At 41.7% G+C, this 19,255-nt stretch overlaps 1 protein-coding gene across 7 annotated transcripts in view; it reads right to left on the bottom strand.

The window, feature by feature from the left end:
* Lrrc9 (leucine rich repeat containing 9) overlaps positions 1-19,255 on the bottom strand; it is an 81,511-nt gene that overhangs the window by 44,709 nt on the left and 17,547 nt on the right. For 5 of the 7 annotated variants that reach the window (XM_021179300.1, XM_021179302.1, XM_021179303.1 and 2 more), the window contains exons 7-14: positions 17,740-17,922; positions 15,826-15,981; positions 9,715-9,896; positions 8,805-8,936; positions 6,196-6,372; positions 5,744-5,858; positions 2,710-2,842; positions 839-961 (exon numbers count right to left, since the gene is read on the bottom strand). In XM_021179300.1, coding sequence (XP_021034959.1) covers positions 839-961; positions 2,710-2,842; positions 5,744-5,858; positions 6,196-6,372; positions 8,805-8,936; positions 9,715-9,896; positions 15,826-15,981; positions 17,740-17,922 — 1,201 coding nt within the window. Of the gene's footprint in view, positions 1-838; positions 962-2,709; positions 2,843-5,743; positions 5,862-6,195; positions 6,373-8,804; positions 8,937-9,714; positions 9,897-15,825; positions 15,982-17,739; positions 17,923-19,255 lie in introns of all 7 variants that reach the window. The other 2 variants (XM_021179305.1, XM_021179304.2) reach the window with 1 other exon arrangement.

Here is a 19,255-nt window from a genome sequence, read left to right as displayed (position 1 = left end):
AATTCCCCACAATTACCAAATTGAGGCTGTTATAAAGTCTTCCATTCCAGCCCTTTCCCCATGGAGCAGGACTGATGCTTAGCTTATCCTTCTCCTCTTAAATCTTCATTTTACCAAGGACTAAATGGCTGTGGAAGTTTGATAAACTCAGCACTCTGAAGATCTTTATTAGGGGTTCATTTTTAATCCTTTGAAAACAAATCGTTTGCACACACTCACACATGAAATCCCCCATCCCCATGACTTCTGCAACCCCTGATTCAAAAACTGCAGGGCAGAGGTATTTGGATTTAGAAAAGTGTTTGTAGTGAGCTGTACATTTGTCAGTATTCCTGGAACACTAAGGGTAGCCATGGTTTGCAGCATTTCATTTATACTGTTTTAGGTATTATGGAGATTGTGTCATGTACCCAGGAAGGCTGTGTAGGTGGCATGCAGACATCATGCCATTTGACATAAAGGACTTAAGAATGCAAGAAGTTTTTTATCTATACTCGTGTCTGTCCCCCTCCCACTCTGTGTGTGTGTGTGTGTGTGTGTGTATGTATGTACTCTAGAACTAATTGCCCAGATACTGAGAGTTTAATGTATAGGTGAGTATACACACACATACACACATACCTACCACAAATAAATTATTGAAATAAATTTCAGCACATATTATTAATATGAATAACAGAAAATTGTTAATATCCAGAAGTAGGTTTTCAGAGAAAAGTTTATAGGCCTTGTTAGGTTCAGATTAGACCATGCTATAAGTTATAGACTGTTGTGTTAGGTAGGAATGGTTTGTACTGAGAGTGATGAAGTAGCCCGTCTTTCTTTTTGGCAGACATACTTAGCACATGTCTCTGAGGAACAAACACCGAGTTAACCATGGGGTAGTTGGCTTTATTGATGGGCTCCTGGTCACGAGCCTGAATACTCTGGCCAAGAAAAACCTTCGCAAGGAGGATGGTGCCTAAATATGAAAAAAGATATAATTTTAATAAATATGACCTTAATAAATTTCCAATGTAATGTTTATTAATCTTAATGCTCTGTAATGGCAGAGACCATGGTTATCTTGACACTGGACAATGTACAGCATACAACAAAGTAGGAGTTAGGACATATCTGTTAAATTAATAAACTGGTAAACTGGTCCTAACAAGGACATCGTGATTGTAGTGAATACACTTTAAGTGCTGGGCTCACACTTATAATCCCAGTGCTTAAGAGCCAGAAGCAGGATCCTTATACGCATGGGTTTATGCACATGAAAGCATTGCCTGTGGAGTTTAAAAGAGTTTCTTGGATCCCCTGAAACTGGAGTTACAAGGTAGTTATGGACCACCCAGTGTGGGTGCTGGAACTGTCTCTGGTCCTCTGCAAGAGCAGCCAGTGAGTGCTCTTACACACTTAAGCCATCTCTCCAGGCCTGATCCTTTATTTTCACTCTATGCAAGATATAAAATGTGAGTCGGGCTAGCCTGTTTTAGAAATGCATATTAGAAGGGTTAAGTAGATGGAAAATATGAGGTTTTTCTAATAACTGGGATGGAAAAGAATTATCTGAAAAGTATCAGTTATTTTCAAGTAAAGAGGCCTTGATTTAGCAACCAGATCGTGTTTCTGATATTTCACTACATGAAGCCATGCACAGTTGACGGCTTGCCATGAACCATCCCAGCAGAACTGTGGCCTGGATCCTGGCATGCTAGTAAGTGTTTGAGTGCTGCTATCCGGAGGCACCAGGCCTGCCAGGCACTCTGCCACCATGCTGCACCTCCTACTGCAGCAGGTGTTCCTGGCTGAGGACAAACCAAAGTTCTGCCTACCTGATGTTCAGTTAATTTGGTGACTGAGAGATCATAGAATAAGTGCCCTCAATCCCTAGCCTGATTGGCTGTTCTCTTTATTGTATGCATCGATACTTCATTCATATTTATACTTATTACAGTAACTATAACTTTATATTTAATTTTGTGATTATTGATATTTGTAGGCACTATGTTAGGGAAACTGGTTTATGCAAAACCAGACAGTGCCAAAGACACAATAAGCATTTACTTAGCACATTGTTAATGAGTACATTCCAAAGAATGAAGAGTAGGAGGGGAGGCAAGAGAAGGCACAGGAGCTGGCCTTTTCTCCCAGCCTGTGAGGTTGGTTCTTGGACTGCCATCTATTTAAGTTGCAAAAATGGTATTTACTAACTGAATAAATTACCACACAGTTTGCCTTCTACAGACCAATGTCTAATCCACACGCTTTCCCACTCCGGCCAGGTTTTCTCATCACCTTAGATTGTGGTGACTCAAAACAAATACAGCCAATCTTCCTGACTGTTCTATTGATTATTTCACATACAAGCCAATTCTTTTCTCTTTCTCATGAAGCTAGTGTGTGTAAAGAAATACACGAGTGTACTTCTGAGTTTAGTCTTATGATGCAACATAAAGACAGAAGCAGACTCTGAAACACATGTGAGAGTTGGGTGAACTATCGGAACAACATCGGTTCTCTTCTTCCTAGGGTTGGTAGACAAGAAATACAGAGTCCAGCTGACAGTGCAGCTGAACCGGCAGAGGCGTGCCACTCTATTGGTGAGTATGTCACACAACAATTCAGACAGTGTCTCTTGGATTGATAAAACCAAGAAGGAAAACGATCCAGAAGAGATGGAGGAGCTGAGGGCCTCACAACTTCAGAAGCACTGTCTGTTACCGTGTCTGTAGAGTTCACTCTCTGAGGGGCCTTTCTTCTCCTCCTTGTATTTCTGCTGGAGGAACTCTATCCGGGGACACTCACACATACTGAGGCTGTTCACAAGAGTGACAGCTTCCTTTTTGAGAGAGGGCTGCAAAGGAGAAAAAAACATCTTAGGGCTTTTTTTTTTTTTTCATGTAAAATAGCATTTCTACTCAGAAGCAGATAGCTTATTATTTTACGTTTCTGTGTTGGCCAATGTAATCTGCAAAGAGATAATCTCCAGGTGCAGCTTCATTATGCAAAATTATTTAAATATTCAAAAGTCACATGCAAATGTGTCTATACAAAAGTGATAAGGAACAAAATTTGCTCCGCAGGGAAAATCAGCCAAAGCCATAACAGACATCAGTGCGGTGCCGGCTTCAACAGCTTTCAACAAGGGCTGGGGGACTCTTGCTAACTCCAAAGGAAGGCCCTGTTGGGGCGAGGTGTCACGTCAGAAGGGGATCCCACTCATTTTGGGTGTATGCTATGCAGTCAACATTGTTTTCCAGGAACAAAACATTTCCAATTGTGCACAGACATCTTAGTTTTGTTATGACTAACTTCACTTCTTCCAAACTGCATGAGTGTTATACAAAGAGCAGACAGAATCACTGTTCCTCGTAAGGAGCCTAGAGCTATGAGAGATTATGAGATGTTCTAAGGATGGGGGGAGAAATGGGCAATGTCACAATCTGAGCTCAGATGGATCTTTTTGTCCTTGTCACAGCCTCAGAGTTTTAAATTGATCACTAGTTTTTGATTAACAGCCATATTATTTAGAATTATGTCTTTTCTGAAATTCAATTAGGAAATTATTTCCTAATCGAAACCCAAAGTTACCCCAAAAAATTCTTCTTAGGAAAGGAAAATTGGTTCCTGTGAATACCAAGTCCACACTTCAGCAAATGACCTTTCCACCCTGCAGTGGTCAAGGCTGCTTGCTTAGTTACAGTCTCTGTGCACCACACTTGGGGGACAGAGTGAGGTCAGAACTATGAACAATAATTAAAACCATAAGACATCTCAAGCTGCGTCAAAAAAGATATCGTCCTTAACTGAAATGAGCAGAAGGTGGTAATGGGATGCTGGCTCAGGCTCTAAGATAGGAGGGAATCCAAATAGAAGTGTAAAGAAAAACTATTTTAAGATGAGAAAATACACTAAGGCATAGACATAGATAGTGGTTCTGGCCACTGTCTACTCATTCACCTAATTTTTGTTGAGAACCTAGTCTGTAAATGTAGTCTTTGCCCTTAAGCACAGTAGAGAAAGGCTTACAAATGGCTACATTTCAACACAAGGGTTTTGTAATAATGATTCTCAAGTGCTTGCTATTTACAGAAGTCAACGCTTAATACTTTGGAAGATTAGCCAGGGTTGTCCACCCTTGCTCTTAACCCCGCAGCATAGAGGCAGTTCAAGAATAAGATGCCCTTCAATTCTTCACAGAGATAGAAAGGGAAATTCTTAAATTCATTTGGAACAACAACCACAACAACAACAACAAACTCAGGATAATAAAAACTATTCTCAACAACAAGAGAACTTCGGGGGAAATCACCATCCCTGACCTCAAGCTCTACTACAGAGCAATAGTGATGGAAACTACATGGTATTGGCACACAGACAGGCAGGTAGATCAGTAGAATAGAATTGAAGACCCAGAATTAAACCCATACACCTATGGTCACCTGATCTTTGACAAAGAAGTCAAAACCATCTAGTGGAAAAAAAGAGCATAGTCAACAAATGGGGCTGGCTCAAGTGGCAGTCAGCATGTAGAAGGATGCAAATTGATCCATCCTTATCTTCTTGTACAAAGCTCAAGTCCAAGTGGGTCAAGGACCTCCACATTCAACCAGATACACTGAATCTAGTAGAAGACAAAGTGGGAAAGAGCCTTGAATATGTCGACAAAGGAAGATTTCCTGAACAGAACACAAATGGCTTATGCTCTAAGATCAACTATAGACAAATGGGACCTCATAAAATTGAAAAGGTAAAGGACACTGTCATCAGGACACAATGGTAAGTCAGAGTCTGGGAAAAGATCTTTACCAATCCTACATCCAATAGAGGGCTAATATCCAATATATACAAAGAACTCAAGAAGTTAGACTCCAGAGAACCAATAACCCTATTAAAAATGGGGGACAGAGCTAAACAAAGAATTCTCAACTGAGGAAACTCGAATGGCCAAGAAGCACCTAAAGAAATGTTTAATAACCTTAGTCATCAGGGAAATGCAAATCAAAACAACCTTGAGATTCCACTTCACACTAGTCAGAATGGCAAAGATCAAAAACTCAGGTGACAGCAGATGCTGGCGAGGATGTGGAGAAAGAGGTACACTCCTCCACTGTTGGTGGGAAGTCGAAGTGGAAGGGTCAGGAGTTCAAAGTTATGGGCGATACACAGAGAAAGCAAGCAGGCCGAGGGGAAGTGATTGGGGTAGAGCAGCATCAGGTTCGAACACAGCAGTGTTCTCATTTATGTGGGTCACCGGGTGACGCGGCCTGGGAAGCAGTACTCTCCAGCACTGATCTACGTCAGGAGGCGGCAGGAAAGTGGGCTAGATGTGTTGGAGCTCAGGGTCCCAGCAACGACACAAAATTAGCAGTGAGGACGGAGAAGCAGAGAGGAAAGAAACGGTGGCAGAAAACGGAAATAGGAAGCTGGACGGCCGCTAGAAAGCACAGCCAAAGCGCGGGGATGGGGTGCTTTCAACTCCGACTTTATAGGAGTGCTGGAGGTTCGTGTTGAGTTTGAAGCCAATTAAAGAAGGAACTTTCAAAGTCACCAATAAAAGACTCCAAGAAGAATCAAGTCAAGGCAGGCAGACAGAGCCGTGGAGGGCTGCCTGGGCTGTCCTTTTCATGCCTAAGAATCTGTCTGTCGGCTGCCATGCCCCCAAGCTTCCTGGGAACCAGGAACAGAAGTCTGTGGTAACCAGGGGTGCGGGGACGGGGAGGCACGCTGGATTCTGGGTGGGAGCGTGAGCTACCTTGCTTGTGTCGCTGTCTTTGAATCCCCTTTCAAGTATTTGTAGTAGATGCTTCTTCTTTACAGTCACTTCAGGATCAAAGACATAGAAAAGGCACTCCAGCATCTTCCGGTAGCTCCTCAGGAAGAAAAGCGGCAGAAAGTGGGTGAGGGGTAATGTCACAAAAGCTTAACCCTTAGGAAGTTAACTGTGCACCATGGTGAGAGTTTCCTGTTCCCAGTGTCATTAAGACCTCCAGGGCCCCTACCCCACGCTCAGAAAGAGGCTCACTCTAGACAAATCATGAAGTCATCTCGGCCATGGGAGATGCAGGACCAGGAAACATTTACTAGCAGGGTGCATCTTTTATATGGTGAACTTTGAAAACAGGAATATTCATATTCTCTCTCTCCCCACTCAAAATGAAACAAAGGCAGCTTTTTACAGTTACTTGTAACAGAACTGATTCTTACTCCGAATCTCGTATGTCTTCAAGATCCAAACACTTTTGGAATTTCTCTTCAAACTTCAGCCTCAGAATACGGTTGTTGACTTTAATGACCCGCTTCACCTTCACTCCCGTGATGCCGTACGCTCTGAAGTCCCAGGTGCAGAAACGTGACAGGATTAGTTCATAGCAGGAGTTAAACCTACGTGGGGAGACAGGACACACACAAAAAGCAGAACAGTGGATTGCCTTCAACATGCTGAAGGGTATGAAATAAACCTTGAAGATCCTAGTTTGTGATATTTTTTGCTAAACATACTTCATCAGATCACAGTAGCTGTATTTTTGTTCCACTGGGCATATTTGATCAACAGAAGATGCTAAAATTTGAAACACAGTAAAATGTTCTTTTTATTATCTATTATCTAGTTCTTCTACCTAAAAATGATGTTGATTGAACAGTCCTTCTTTCTTAAGAATATTTGATTAGCTTCAGTGTGACCACATATTCCTGGCCACTTTCCTTCAGGCTATGACTTCATCTTTTCTTTTCTGTTTTTTTTTTCTCCCTGATTCCTTGAAATGATTTCTTTTTAAATTTTCATTTATTTTAGTTCTTTTTTTTTCATGCTGTTAAGGATTGAACCAAGGACCTTCTGCAATCAGAGAAGTCCTTTGTCACTGAACTATTCCCCAGTCTCCAATAGACTTGGAAAGCTTGCTTTTCACCGAGAACCAGAATTATAGCTCTCTTATTTCCACTGTCCCTAGGTGATTTTATCTATCATGTACATATGTATGTATGTATGTATTTTTGTACCCATGCATGATATATGTATGTACGCATGTATGTATGTATATATATATATGCATGTATGTATGTATATATATGCATGTATGTATTCATACACAGATAATCATCTCTGCCCAAATGTAGCTGTAGTACCCAGTTTGAATATCCACTGGTTTCTAAAACACTCGAGTAAATATGTAAAGGGACTTTCAAAGCTAATTACTCAGCACCTGGCTCCAACCTGTAGTTAAAAAGGCAGGAGTGGCTGTCTCCACTCCTCTTCACCCGCTAGCACGCCTGTACCACATCTCAAATGCATGCTGAATCATACCCTGGGTCATCATCAGCACTGGCCCTGTCCTCTTTGGAATTATCATTGTCTCTGACTCTATCCCAAGAACTTCCTAAGTTAGGGCACTTAGTGAGAAGGGTGGTGTCCACCCTCTCTCCTAAGGCTTATATTCCAAAGGGGGTAGATATTCAATAATATGTAAAGCCATAAATATGACAAATGCTAAAGAATAAAGACTTAGCAGAGAAGCCTTGGGTAAGGAGTGCAGAGGGCACCTTCTTGAAGCCTCAGAGATCTTCCAGGGAGAAAAGTGATCTGAGAACCAGAGGAGGATGTGGCAGCTTTGAGAAACTCTAGATCATGGGTCCTTTCAATGGCTGGTCTGCTCTCTGCTGCCCTCATCTGGCTGTTCTAATAAAATTACAATTTTGTCTTAAAATTGCACAGAATGGAGATTAAGACCGAAAGAGAGACCAGTTGACAAGGAAGCAAATGATTCTTTATGAGATTCATTTACCCTGTGACCATTTATGTAACATAGGTGTGAGGGCTACAGTCACAGAGGAAAGCTCCCTGACGGGTGATTTCTGAGCCCACTAGCTGAACTCCTAGCTTAGGGCACCTGACTTACCACCAAAGGCTTTATCAGTGCAGGAGGTGACAGATAGCCCAAATGACCTCTACGTCATATGTATGACCCAGATCTTGGCAGCTCCTTCCCTAGGCCCTTAGTCTAATACATGCAGTCTCTCTTCAGAACCCACTTTCTTGCAAGAAATGACATGCACTTTGGAGTAGGTTGATGTAATTGTGCCTCCTTGTGGATCTGAGCTTATATTACACAAGGAAACAGTAACAAACGGTTCTGTTTAAAGATGCTTACAGTAAACCACCTGGTGTCAGTCTCAGGAGTTAGAACAGGTCTAGCTAACAAAGTTGGAATGAACCAAATTTCATTCTCAGCTTGTCCAGATCATTTCCCACTGGCTGTGATACAGGGAACCCGGCAGCCTGAAGTCTGGCTTTGTGCCCCTTCTCCCACCACCCAATGGCCTTGTTCCCACTGACGGCTTAGCTCCCACACGGCTTCCCCTTTGACTACAGGCCTGCAGGATGGCCAGGAGGCCTCCACGGTGGCAACCTGCTGTGGCCAGTTATGCAGTTGCTTTCTGCTCTGTTCTGGTTGTCAGTCAGTGTTCAGAATCCAGGGCTAGCTATCTGCCCAGCAACTGTATAAACATCTCGAGGACAGCAGTGGGACATAAACTTTTTTCTTAAAATATTTACAAACTTCCCATATACTTTTTATGCTGACTGGCTAAGAAAAAGAATGGGTGTTGAGTGACCCCGTTGAGGTGTCCAGGGCTTGGCTCATGACGATAAGGCAATGAGACAAAGGTACAGGTGGAAAATGCATGACAGCAAATTTTCAACAGATGGATATTTTGATAAAAACTATTTTGAAAATGAGACACTTTGCAAGTTGATCACCTGGCTCAGGATCAAATATACAACTACTTTTGGAGCCCTACTCAAAGCTCAGGTTTACCAGTCATCAGCCTGAGTGCCTTCTTCAAAATGGATGTTGCCCACAGTCTCCAGCTCAGTTAGCAGAAACGGGGTCAGTAAGCCGTGACTCTTCTTCTTCTGTTTTACTTCAGTCCGATAAATCGCTTCAATCCTACCAGGGACAAAACACACATGCAGGGGTTCATCACATGTGAGACTCACAGCATTCACACACAGCTGTTCATTCATGTGCCGTAGAACATGCACGTAGCATGGATTTGAGAATCAGTTACCTCTTGCTTTCAGTGGCGGGGTAACGTGAGTGTTAGCAGTTAGACCCAGAACAAGATATTCTGTTTCTAGCAGTGAAAAGCTATGATTTTGTTACCCTCATGCAAAGTATGAAAAGCGGAGACTTCCGGATCTAAGAGCATGGATGCCAAATCCTAGACAGGTCGTTTTGTCTTCTTACACCCACGTATTCTCAGCACCACACCAGTACTAATAGTATTTCCGTCTAAAGAGCTAGCGAGTGGGAAGGTCACCTGGCATGGACATTACAATCCTGTTGTTAAGATCATTACAAGGGCCCTAGTAACCCATTTACCCAGTGTCCCCAACAAGCAAGGACTGTAGTGTGCCTTGCTGGTCTGGTCCACGTGCTGCATTTCTGAACTAAGGAGCACTCAATTGCTTTTAGTTTGCAGCCAGAAGCTAAGATGTGATGCCATGCTGAGCAGAGGAAGCCCACTGTGCTTAACTGAAAATGGCTTCAGCCAGAGCCCAGCTCTGAGTGGGTGGGGGCCCTAGGACCTGGGTGTGCCAACACGGTTCAGGTTCTGCTTTCTCCCATTTATCAAAGGAATTGAGCTCAACTCTCGGCCTCCAACATGGTTATTTTATTTGATGCCGTTATCAACCGGAATGACCAGATAGTTGGGCAAACATACTCATGTAGTTTCTTGTTCCAGAATGTGATTCTGTCATCCAGAGCGCTCAGCTTGGTCAGTATCTTCTGCTGCAGAACCGATTCCTGTGTGACAACCTCACTATTCCGGGCTTTCTCACCCTCCGGCGCTGTATCGCTCTGCCCCTTGCTAGAGATCTTGAGTTCAGCCAGTTCCCGTTCTAACTGTGGAAATCAATGTACCAAAGAGAAAATTAAAAATAAAACACGATTAAGGCAAAGCCTCAGATATTCATTTTAGTTGGTTTAAATGGTCAAAGTAGACATCCAGGTAGCTCAGGCTTTATAAAAGCCAAGTAGGCAGCTTTGACCTTGGTGCAAATTCAGCTAGTGTCTATTGAATGAGCGACAGTTAGAAACAGCAAGCATGGCCGTCTCTTCACAGAAAACAAACACATTGAAGACACAGGCCATGAAATGTTGAGTGTGCTTATTAAAGTCAAAGTGAAGTTACCACCAATGGTGGGCTGCATGTGAATAAAACCTTATACTTCAGATAATGCAATTTTTAGCATAATAACTATTTTTAAAAACTATGTGTGGAGAGATACAACCACAGAAAACACATAAAGAGGAGACAACATTTCCTTTTGCTTCAGTATCTGACCAGCTCAAAAACTATACACTGCATCAGATTTTAATGTTTTGGGGTTTGCTGTCTATATTAGACTTTTGGCATTAATTGATATTTAAAATATTGCTTTAAATATTATTTATCTTGATTACTTAGCCCTTGGGTCACTCCTTTAAAGTCTGAGGCCAGGGAAAATCTCTTGTAGGATTAAAAGATAAACTATAATGCACAGCATTTATAAAAAGAAATTTACTAGTTAAGTGATATTTCTTCACTTATATAGCTTTAACTGGTTGCTATAACCAAATTACATATTTAAACAATGTGTGCAGTTTATATGATATATATTCCTTTACTTGCTTGTTGGTAATATGGTTGAAATTTGAAGTACACCCAAATTTGAAACTTTTGACATATTTTAGATATTCAGATACAGGACATTCAGAGTTCATGTAAGGGGTTGGGGATTTAGCTCAGTGGTAGAGCGCTTGCCTAGCAAGCTCAAGGCCTTGGGTTCGGTCCTCAGCTCTGGAAAAAAAAAAAGGGCAGAGTTTATATAAATATTCCAAAATGTGAAAGACTCTAAACTCTGAAATCCATTTGGTTGTAAAGCATTCTAGGTAAGAGGTTCTCAACCTATATACTTGAAAATGACACATTATAAAATGGATTTTGACATTTTGGTCTTTCTATGATTTTTAATCAAATAATTTAAAGGTAATTAACATTGTACTTCAAGAATCTCATTCTGATTATAAACCAAAAATATGCTCATTTGTAGAAAGGGCCATTAAATATATTTCAAACTTCAATTCCATACAAATTTTATTTTAACTTTTTTATACCTTTAAACGCATGGATACGTGGTACGTATAATGAATGGCGGTCCCTATGAAGGAAAAGGAAGGTGCTGGATCCCCTGAAGCCAGAGTTCCAAGTGGTTTCGGGTCACCAGGTATGGGTGCTGAGAGCCAGCTTGAGTCCTCTGCAAGAGGCCGACCCATGTGCCCAGCTCTCCAGCTTTACTTCTTAGTGACAACCTCGTAAGTAGCCTACTGCAAAACCACCAGCTTGTTTTCTTGGTAAAGATTTAGGTAGCATCTCATGCTCTGTTACTGTCAATGAGGTGGTGATGAATAGCCATAGAATAAAGTACACTAGTAGACTTGCTGAGCGGATGGCTAGGAGCTCTCTGAAGCTGTGTGACCACGGCTCACTCTCAGGAGTAAGGCAGAGTGGATTATGGTCATCTGTGCCACCTAATGCCGTTGTGTGCTGTGCTTTGAAAGGTTTACAGCAAAGGTGGTTTCACACTGCATTAGAAGATTCATAAAGGACTGCTTATTAGTCACTGTGATGTATTCATTTGTAACGTGATGACTTATATGCTTCCTCCTGTTTTCCTGTTTGTACATCTCATTTTAACCTTATCTTCCTCATGGACGCACTGTACTAAGAACAGAATCTCTTTGGGCATGCATCCTGTTTCTTGAGAATAGTTTAATGTCGTTAGACCTTTTTTTCCCTTAATGTGTATGTGGAGGACATGTGCTTGTGTGTGTGTGAGCATGTCGAGGCCAGAAGCCAAACACAGGTGTCATCCCTCAGGCACTGTCCACATCATTTTTTAGCTAGGGTACTGGAGACTGCTAAGTACCCTCAGCTGGCTGACAAGTGAACACCAAGGTCCACTGGTCTTGACTTCCCCAGCTCTAAGATGAGCAGCACACATTACCATGGCTACACTTCTATCTGGACTCTTGGGACTGAAACCAGGTCCTCATGCTGTGCAGGAGGCACTTTACCTACTGAGCCATCTTCCTAGCCCATGTGCTTACCTTTTATGAATAACAACTTTTAGTACAAAAGCATCTTACTTTTTTGTTTTGCAACTGAACTTACATCTTTTTTCTTTGCAATGTCTAGTATGTGGCAGGTTGAGATCAGCTAAATCAATCCATCTACATATTTATTTTTGATATTTTATCATTTAATTTTTATCCCCACTTGCACTAAAGGGCAAATGAAGCACCCAGCTTCCCCACTCCTAAATGCCTTGATGGGTTTCTAACACTGTGATGGTTTGTATATCCTTGGACCAGGGAGTGGCACCATCTGGAGGTGTGGCCTTGTTGGAATAGATGTGACCTGGTTGGAATGAGTGTGTCACTGTGGGTGTGAGCATAAGATCCTCACCCTAGTTGCCTGGAAGTCAGTCTTCCACTAGCAGCCTTTGGATGAAGATGTAGAACTCTCAGCTCTGACTGTGCCTTGCCTGCCTGGATACTGCCATGCTCCCACCTTGATGATAATGGACTGAACCTCTGAACCTGTAAGCCAGCTCCAGTTAAATGTTGTCCTTTATAAGACTTGCGTTGGTTATGGTGTCTGTTCACAGCAGTAAAACCCTAACTAAGACAGAAGTTGGTACCAGGGAGTAATATTGATGTGGTATTGCTGTGATAGGCCTGACCATGCTTTTATTTGAAAGAATGTGGATTTTGGGACTTTGGATTTGGAAAGCAGTGGAATGCTTTAAATGGGGCTTAATGGGTCATCCTAGTAGGAATATGGAAGACTTTGTGGCTGGGAGTGATTTGAACTATATTGACCTGGCCCAAGAGATTTCAAAGGAGAAGAATTTCAGAATGTGGCATAAAGACTGTTTTTGTGGTATTTTGGTGAAGAATGTAGCTACTTTTTGCCCTTGTCTAAAAAGTCTGCCTGAGGCTAAGGTGAAGAGACTTGGATTAATTGCATTGTCAAAGGAAGTTTCAAAAAAGCCCAGCAGAGACTTTGTTCTCTGGTTAAGTCTTATGAAGAGAAGTTTGAACAAGCATAGCAAGCTTAGAAAGGAAAATTATAAAATACATGGTTTGAGTATTAAAGGAGTACCAGGAAGTGAAATGGAACAAAATCCTGTGTTCTAGGAGATAACAGATTAAGGGAGTGGGACTTTGGGGTAAAATTCTACCCAGCTCAATTTAGATCTAGGCATGGAGGTGCACACCTTTAATCCCAGGAGATAGGCATGCTGATCTCTGAGTTCAAGGTCAATCTACAGAGCAAGATCCAGGACAGCCAAGTTTAGGCAGTGAAGGATTTGGAAAACAGAAAGCCACTGACAATGTAATAGTACAAGCGGGTCATGTTCTAGTTCCTCCAAGCAGCAAAACTCATGTTCAGCCATGTGCCTCTGGCTCTAGAGTTAAGAATGGAAGGAACTACTGGGACAATTGATGCTGGTTAGCGGGAGCTAAGAAATTATTAGTGATTAAGAAGAGACCAGCATCACTGAGGTGAAATCTTGTGGGAAGTGTTTTCTGGGAGCACAAAGAAGCTGTGTTCCAGAGATAGCCAAGGTGGTACCTTGTGCTGCAGCTGAACTTGGTAATGTGTAAGAATCACCCAGGTGGTACTGGTTTTGAAGGCATGAAGGTGTCATGAAGAACAGCTGAGACTTGCTTGGCACTGTGAGAGGCCATGGAAGGCCATTGGTGAAGGTGCAGCCTCAGTTGTATTTGATGGCCGAGGACTGAAAGGGTCATGCAAAGGATTTGAGGCTTGGCACCATGAAGAGAGCCTATGAGAGGCTATTGGTGAAGCCTAGTTGGAGTAGAACACCCCAGTGTATTGGAGATGTCAGTACCATGGATGATCACCAAGAACAGCAGCCGTAGGAGAGCGGATCAACCTAAGCTTAGAGTGCTACAGAGGGCAAAGCTGGAGAAGTGATGCCAGCCCGTAGGAGGAGCTCAAACAATCAAGTGGAATCTCAGACACTGAAACAAGAAGCTGTAACATTGAAACTGCCTTGGAGACTCAAAGATGTTAAAGATGCCAGAGCCATGGGATACATGCTGAGAAAAGCTGCTAACAGGGAGTGGAACCAGCCCAGGTGAAAGCAGTTTGTTGCAGTCAACAAAGATGAAAAAGAATTGAAGATCTGAAGACTGATTTGACATAAGCCATGGAGATGCAGAGTTTGGAATTTGCCCAGTTGGTTTCCTGTCTTNCTTTGNGGATTACAATTAAGTGATTGGATGAATCTCAGAAGAGANCTTGAACTTTGGACTTTTAACATTGTTGCAACTGCTATAGACTATGAGGACTTTGAAAGTTGGACTAAAATGCATTTTGCATTATGCTATGTTTAAGTATGGCCCCCCATAGACTCATGTTTTTGAACAAGTCTATGGGGACCAGGGAGTGGAATGTGATGGTTTGTACATCCTTGGACCAGGGAGTGGCACCATCTGGAGGTGTGGCCTTGTTGGAATAGATGTGACCTGGTTGGAATGGGTGTGTCACTGTGGGTGTGGGCATAAGATCCTCACCCTAGTTGCCTGGAAGTCAGTCTCCCACTAGCAGCCTTTGGATGAAGATGTAGAACTCTCAGCTCTGACTGTGACTTGCCTGCCTGGATGCTGCCATGCTCCCACCTTGATGATAATGGACTGAACCTCTGAACCTGTAAGCCAGCCCCAATTAAATGTCCTTTATAAGACTTGCCTTGGTCATGGTGTCTGTTCACAGCAGTAAAACCCTAAGACAAACACCATGTGTTAAATCCATTGTGTTTCATGTTTTTGAGGAGTTACAGAAAATTTTACACTTACAAGGTTCTGTTTTTCAAGTAAATGATTCTTAACTTTTCAAAATCTACTTTTAATAAAAGGAATCTAATTATTCTGCATAAAAAGCACACACACTATAGAGTTTGATTTGAAGTTCCCCATTGTATACCTGTATGTGTGTATACCTGTGTGTGTGTGTGTATGTGAGTGTGTGTGTATATGTGTGCTTATGTATGTGTGTGTGTGAGAGGGAGTATGTGAGTGTGTATGTATGTATGTATATATATATATGTATGTGTGAGTATGTGTTGGAGTGTGTGTGTGTGTGTGTGTGTGTGTGTATGTATGAGTGTGTGAGTGTGTTTGAGTATGTGAGTGTGTAAATGTGTGTTTGTGTGTATGTGAGTGTATGTATGTGTAAGTGTGAGTTTGTATGTATGTGTGAGTGTGTTTGAATGTGTATGTGTATGTATGTATGTGTGACTGTGTGTGTGTGTATGTGCACGTGCGCTCACAGCTCTATGCAAGCCACAGGACATGTGTGGAGGACCATCTCAATGTTGGTCCTCACAGTCCGCCTTGTCTGCGACAGAGCCTCTGTTCTATGCTGCTTAAGTCCTGTCTCTGCTTCCCAGTCTCACTTTAAGAGCACTGTGACCACAAACACAGGCTACCAAGCCTGCTTTACATGGGCGCTGGAGATTGGAACCGAGGTCTCACACCCATATCTTTAAAAAAAATTATAAATAAAATGCAGTTCAGTTAATTATCTGGAACTAAAGTATTTTTAGAGTAAACCTGACTCAAATGTCAGTATTAATCACATGCATGCACACATGCACACAGGATGGGAGTGAACGGGCAGTGGAGTTAAGGATTTACTAGCTTGTCGGATAATTTTCCTACACTGTGGCCACTGAAATTCTACATGATTAAATCTTACCGTTTTCTTTGCAAAGTTGAATAATTTTATCCGTTCTTCGGGTAGCTTCTGTAACTTGCATTTTCTGTCATTTAGTTTTTCAAGTTCTTCATTCAGATGTCTCTGAACAGTTTTTATTCGCATGTTATAGTACATTATTTTTTTCATTGCTGTGGACTGAAGGTAAAGGGTTAGATAAAACAAATTACAGGTAGCTGTGTTGGCTAGTTTTATGTCAACTTGACACAAGCTAGAGTCATTTTGGAAGAGAGCACTTCAATTTAGAAAATATTCAGCCATATTAGCTGCTGGAGTGTTTTCTGGATTGATGATGGAAAAGGGAGGGCCCAGCTCACTGTGGGCTGGTGGTCCTGGGTGCTGTAAGAAAGCAGGATGAGCAAGCCACGAGGAGCAAGCCAGCAAGCAGCGCTCCTCCATGGCCTCTGCATCAGCTCCTGCCTCCAGGCTCCTGCCCTGACTTTTCTGGGAGATAAATCTCAAGGAGGAAGCGGCAATCAACTCTTTCCTCCCTAAGAGTTTTGGATCACAGCAATAGAACTATAACTAAGGCATAGTTATCAGTGATATTGTATAAACATAACACGTTCTTTATACATTTGGAAGTTTGCTAGCTCCATCAGAAATGCTGGTGCTGACAGCAGACACAACGGTGCCCACAGGATTTTGTATTTAATTTATGATATGACATAACATCCCAAAGAGCATCTTTATTTTTGATATGTGAGTATGTGGCATATGAATGTCTATTTCCAAGACTCCAATAAAGAAATTACAGATACAATTTAACTTATAAAATAGTATACTTAGCTAAAAAGACATAATACTGGAACAAATATGAAACCACATTATTCCTACATTATTAATTTAGGGAAAACATTTAAAAGAGTTAAAAGTAAATGCCAAATTGAGTATAATTCACTTTTTAAAAGCCTGACAAAAAAATTGTCCTCTCCCCCAATCTGTGAAATAATGCTCTAAGTGAACTCCTTTTAGACTGATGATATCATTAAATTATCATTCTAATGCAATTATCTCCAACCTTAAACCTAATACTATTCAGTTATTAACCCACAAATAATAACAAATTGATTAAGTAGCCCATCATGGATTATACAAGTTAAATGATGCCTGAGAATTAGATTAGTCAAAAAAGAACCAGCCAGCAGTCTACACAAAAGGATCAGTGTTGGTCCAAGAAGAGATTCCTTTTGGAAAAGCAGGTTGAAGAACATCAGAGCAAAACACTTGACATCCATCATATATATATATATATATATATATATATATATATATATACACACACACACATATATTGTGTGTGTGTGTATATATGAAAGGAAGAAAAAAAATTGGAAAATGATGTTTTTGTTATTTTGAATATTTGGGGTAAGTGGAAAATCCAATACACTGAGAGGTAAAAGAATTTCAAATGAATTCTTAAATCTAAGACAACATCATATATTGAGGAGTAAGTAGTTATTTTGCCAGACAAAATAGACAATGCTAAGTTATATTTCAAATAAGCAACAAGGTATGCACCAAACTTGCTTGTATTCATTTAGTTATATCAAGACATACTTTGGTATTTATATGAAATTCAAATTTAACCTAGTTTTTTTTCCATGTGGGGGAAAAAGAGTTTTAAAATACTACATTTAATTTGTTCTAACACAATTTTAAGAATCAGGTATCAATCTATTTCCAACACCAGTTTCCCATTGTTTTTGTCTGACCACCGAGTTCCAGAGTTAACGTTATTATCTGTATCCTTTCAGGTGAAGCATCCTGCTACGGAAGGGACAAACAGAAGACAGGAACTGACTGTGTCTTAACAGCCACATGAGGACCCAGCCAGAAGAAAGCCATTAACTATGCAAACTCGAGTCACAGATACCTGACTTCGACAGCACTTACATCAGCCAGCTCCTTGATTTGCTTTGCTGATACGTCAAACGTGTCGAGTCGTTGGAGAGACGGCAAGTGGTAGAGCACGTGGGTGGAGTAGTTACACAGCTGACACACGGGGTTGGACTTATACTGAGGATCATTCAGACACAAGTCCTTTAAGCAAGTGAGCTTGGTCAAGTTAGTAAGGTCCTAAACACAAGTGACAATGATCAATCAGTTAGGAACATTCGCCTTGAGAAGAAGGGTCCTAACCCCTAACATCACAATCCAGTGTCACACTCTAACGCACTCCTGAGTACGCATGCTACAGTGACCTAGGCGGCTGAGGTGTTTCTCTCTAGGGAAAGGACATGTGAGATGCCAGAAGAGAAGACCAACCTTTGCTAAATGGCAGGCTACACGGCTATGCATGTTCTGCGTGTCCCAGCTGCTCCTAACCAAGAAACACTAATTCCAGTTTACTGTTCCTGAGGGACATCTGTGATCGTATTATAATAGCCCCTTGCTGAAAAGCAGTGACAGCTTCGTGTCATCTATCAAACACCCCACACTGAAGATTTGATTAGCCTTGTAGTCCCAACTCCCTGTGCTCTTGGGCAGACCATGTAATGCTGACATTACTCAACAGACCTGTGGCTTCTGATCTCTTCATGAATACTCATCTCTCCCTCTTGGAATGGCCACTGCCACTGCCCAGAAGAGCCTCTTCCAGTGCCTGGTAAAATGCTGCTAGCCTTTCCTATTGATTAGTTCCCTCGCAGTTGCACTAATCAGGTAACATTTTACTCAAACTTCTTCTTAAAGGATTTATTCCACCGCCTTGAAATACCCTTCTGTTTTTCTCTGAGTTAGAGTATGTCTTTACATTGACCGATTTAAACTTATTTCTTACTCCCTTTTCTCTCATATTTTCATAAGCTGTACTTGACTGCGTGCCTTCAGTCTCACATTGTCAGAATGATATTGTGAGCAAGGTGAGAGAGCAAAGGGAGTTTGACAAGAGAGATTTATTATAGCATATTTAAAATGGCTCCAGCAAGCTTTGGTGCACAGAGAGCAGACTGAAGACAGTGAAAAGGAAAAGAGGGTTAGCAAGGTGACTCAGCAGGTAAGGGTGCCGCCTGCTGTGACAGCCTGAGTGGAATGGGTGAAGTGACTTCTGCAAAGTGTCCTCTGTCTCCACATGTGTGCCATGGTGTACATACACACACACACATACACACACACACACACACACACACACACACACACACACACACAAATAGGGAGGATTATGAGAAGTTGTTTTGTTTGTTTGCTTGTTTTTTCTGCTTTCTCCGTAATGCAGACTGGTAAGGATAGTGTTGCCAACCAGGTTGAGAGTGATCCAGGCAGTAAGGCTCTGGGCATATTCTGAATGGGCAACAACAAGATTTGCTCACAGACTGAAGGTGGGATGTGAAGGAATAATAGGGGTAAAAAAGACTGTAAGGATTTTTGCCTAATTAACTAGAAGAGTGGCAAGACTAGAGAGTCAGAGATG

This window comes from Mus caroli, chromosome 12, assembly GCF_900094665.2.
Source record: "Mus caroli chromosome 12, CAROLI_EIJ_v1.1, whole genome shotgun sequence".
NCBI classification, from domain to species: Eukaryota; Metazoa; Chordata; class Mammalia; order Rodentia; family Muridae; genus Mus; species Mus caroli.
This window is presented reverse-complemented; position numbering and strand designations above follow the sequence as displayed.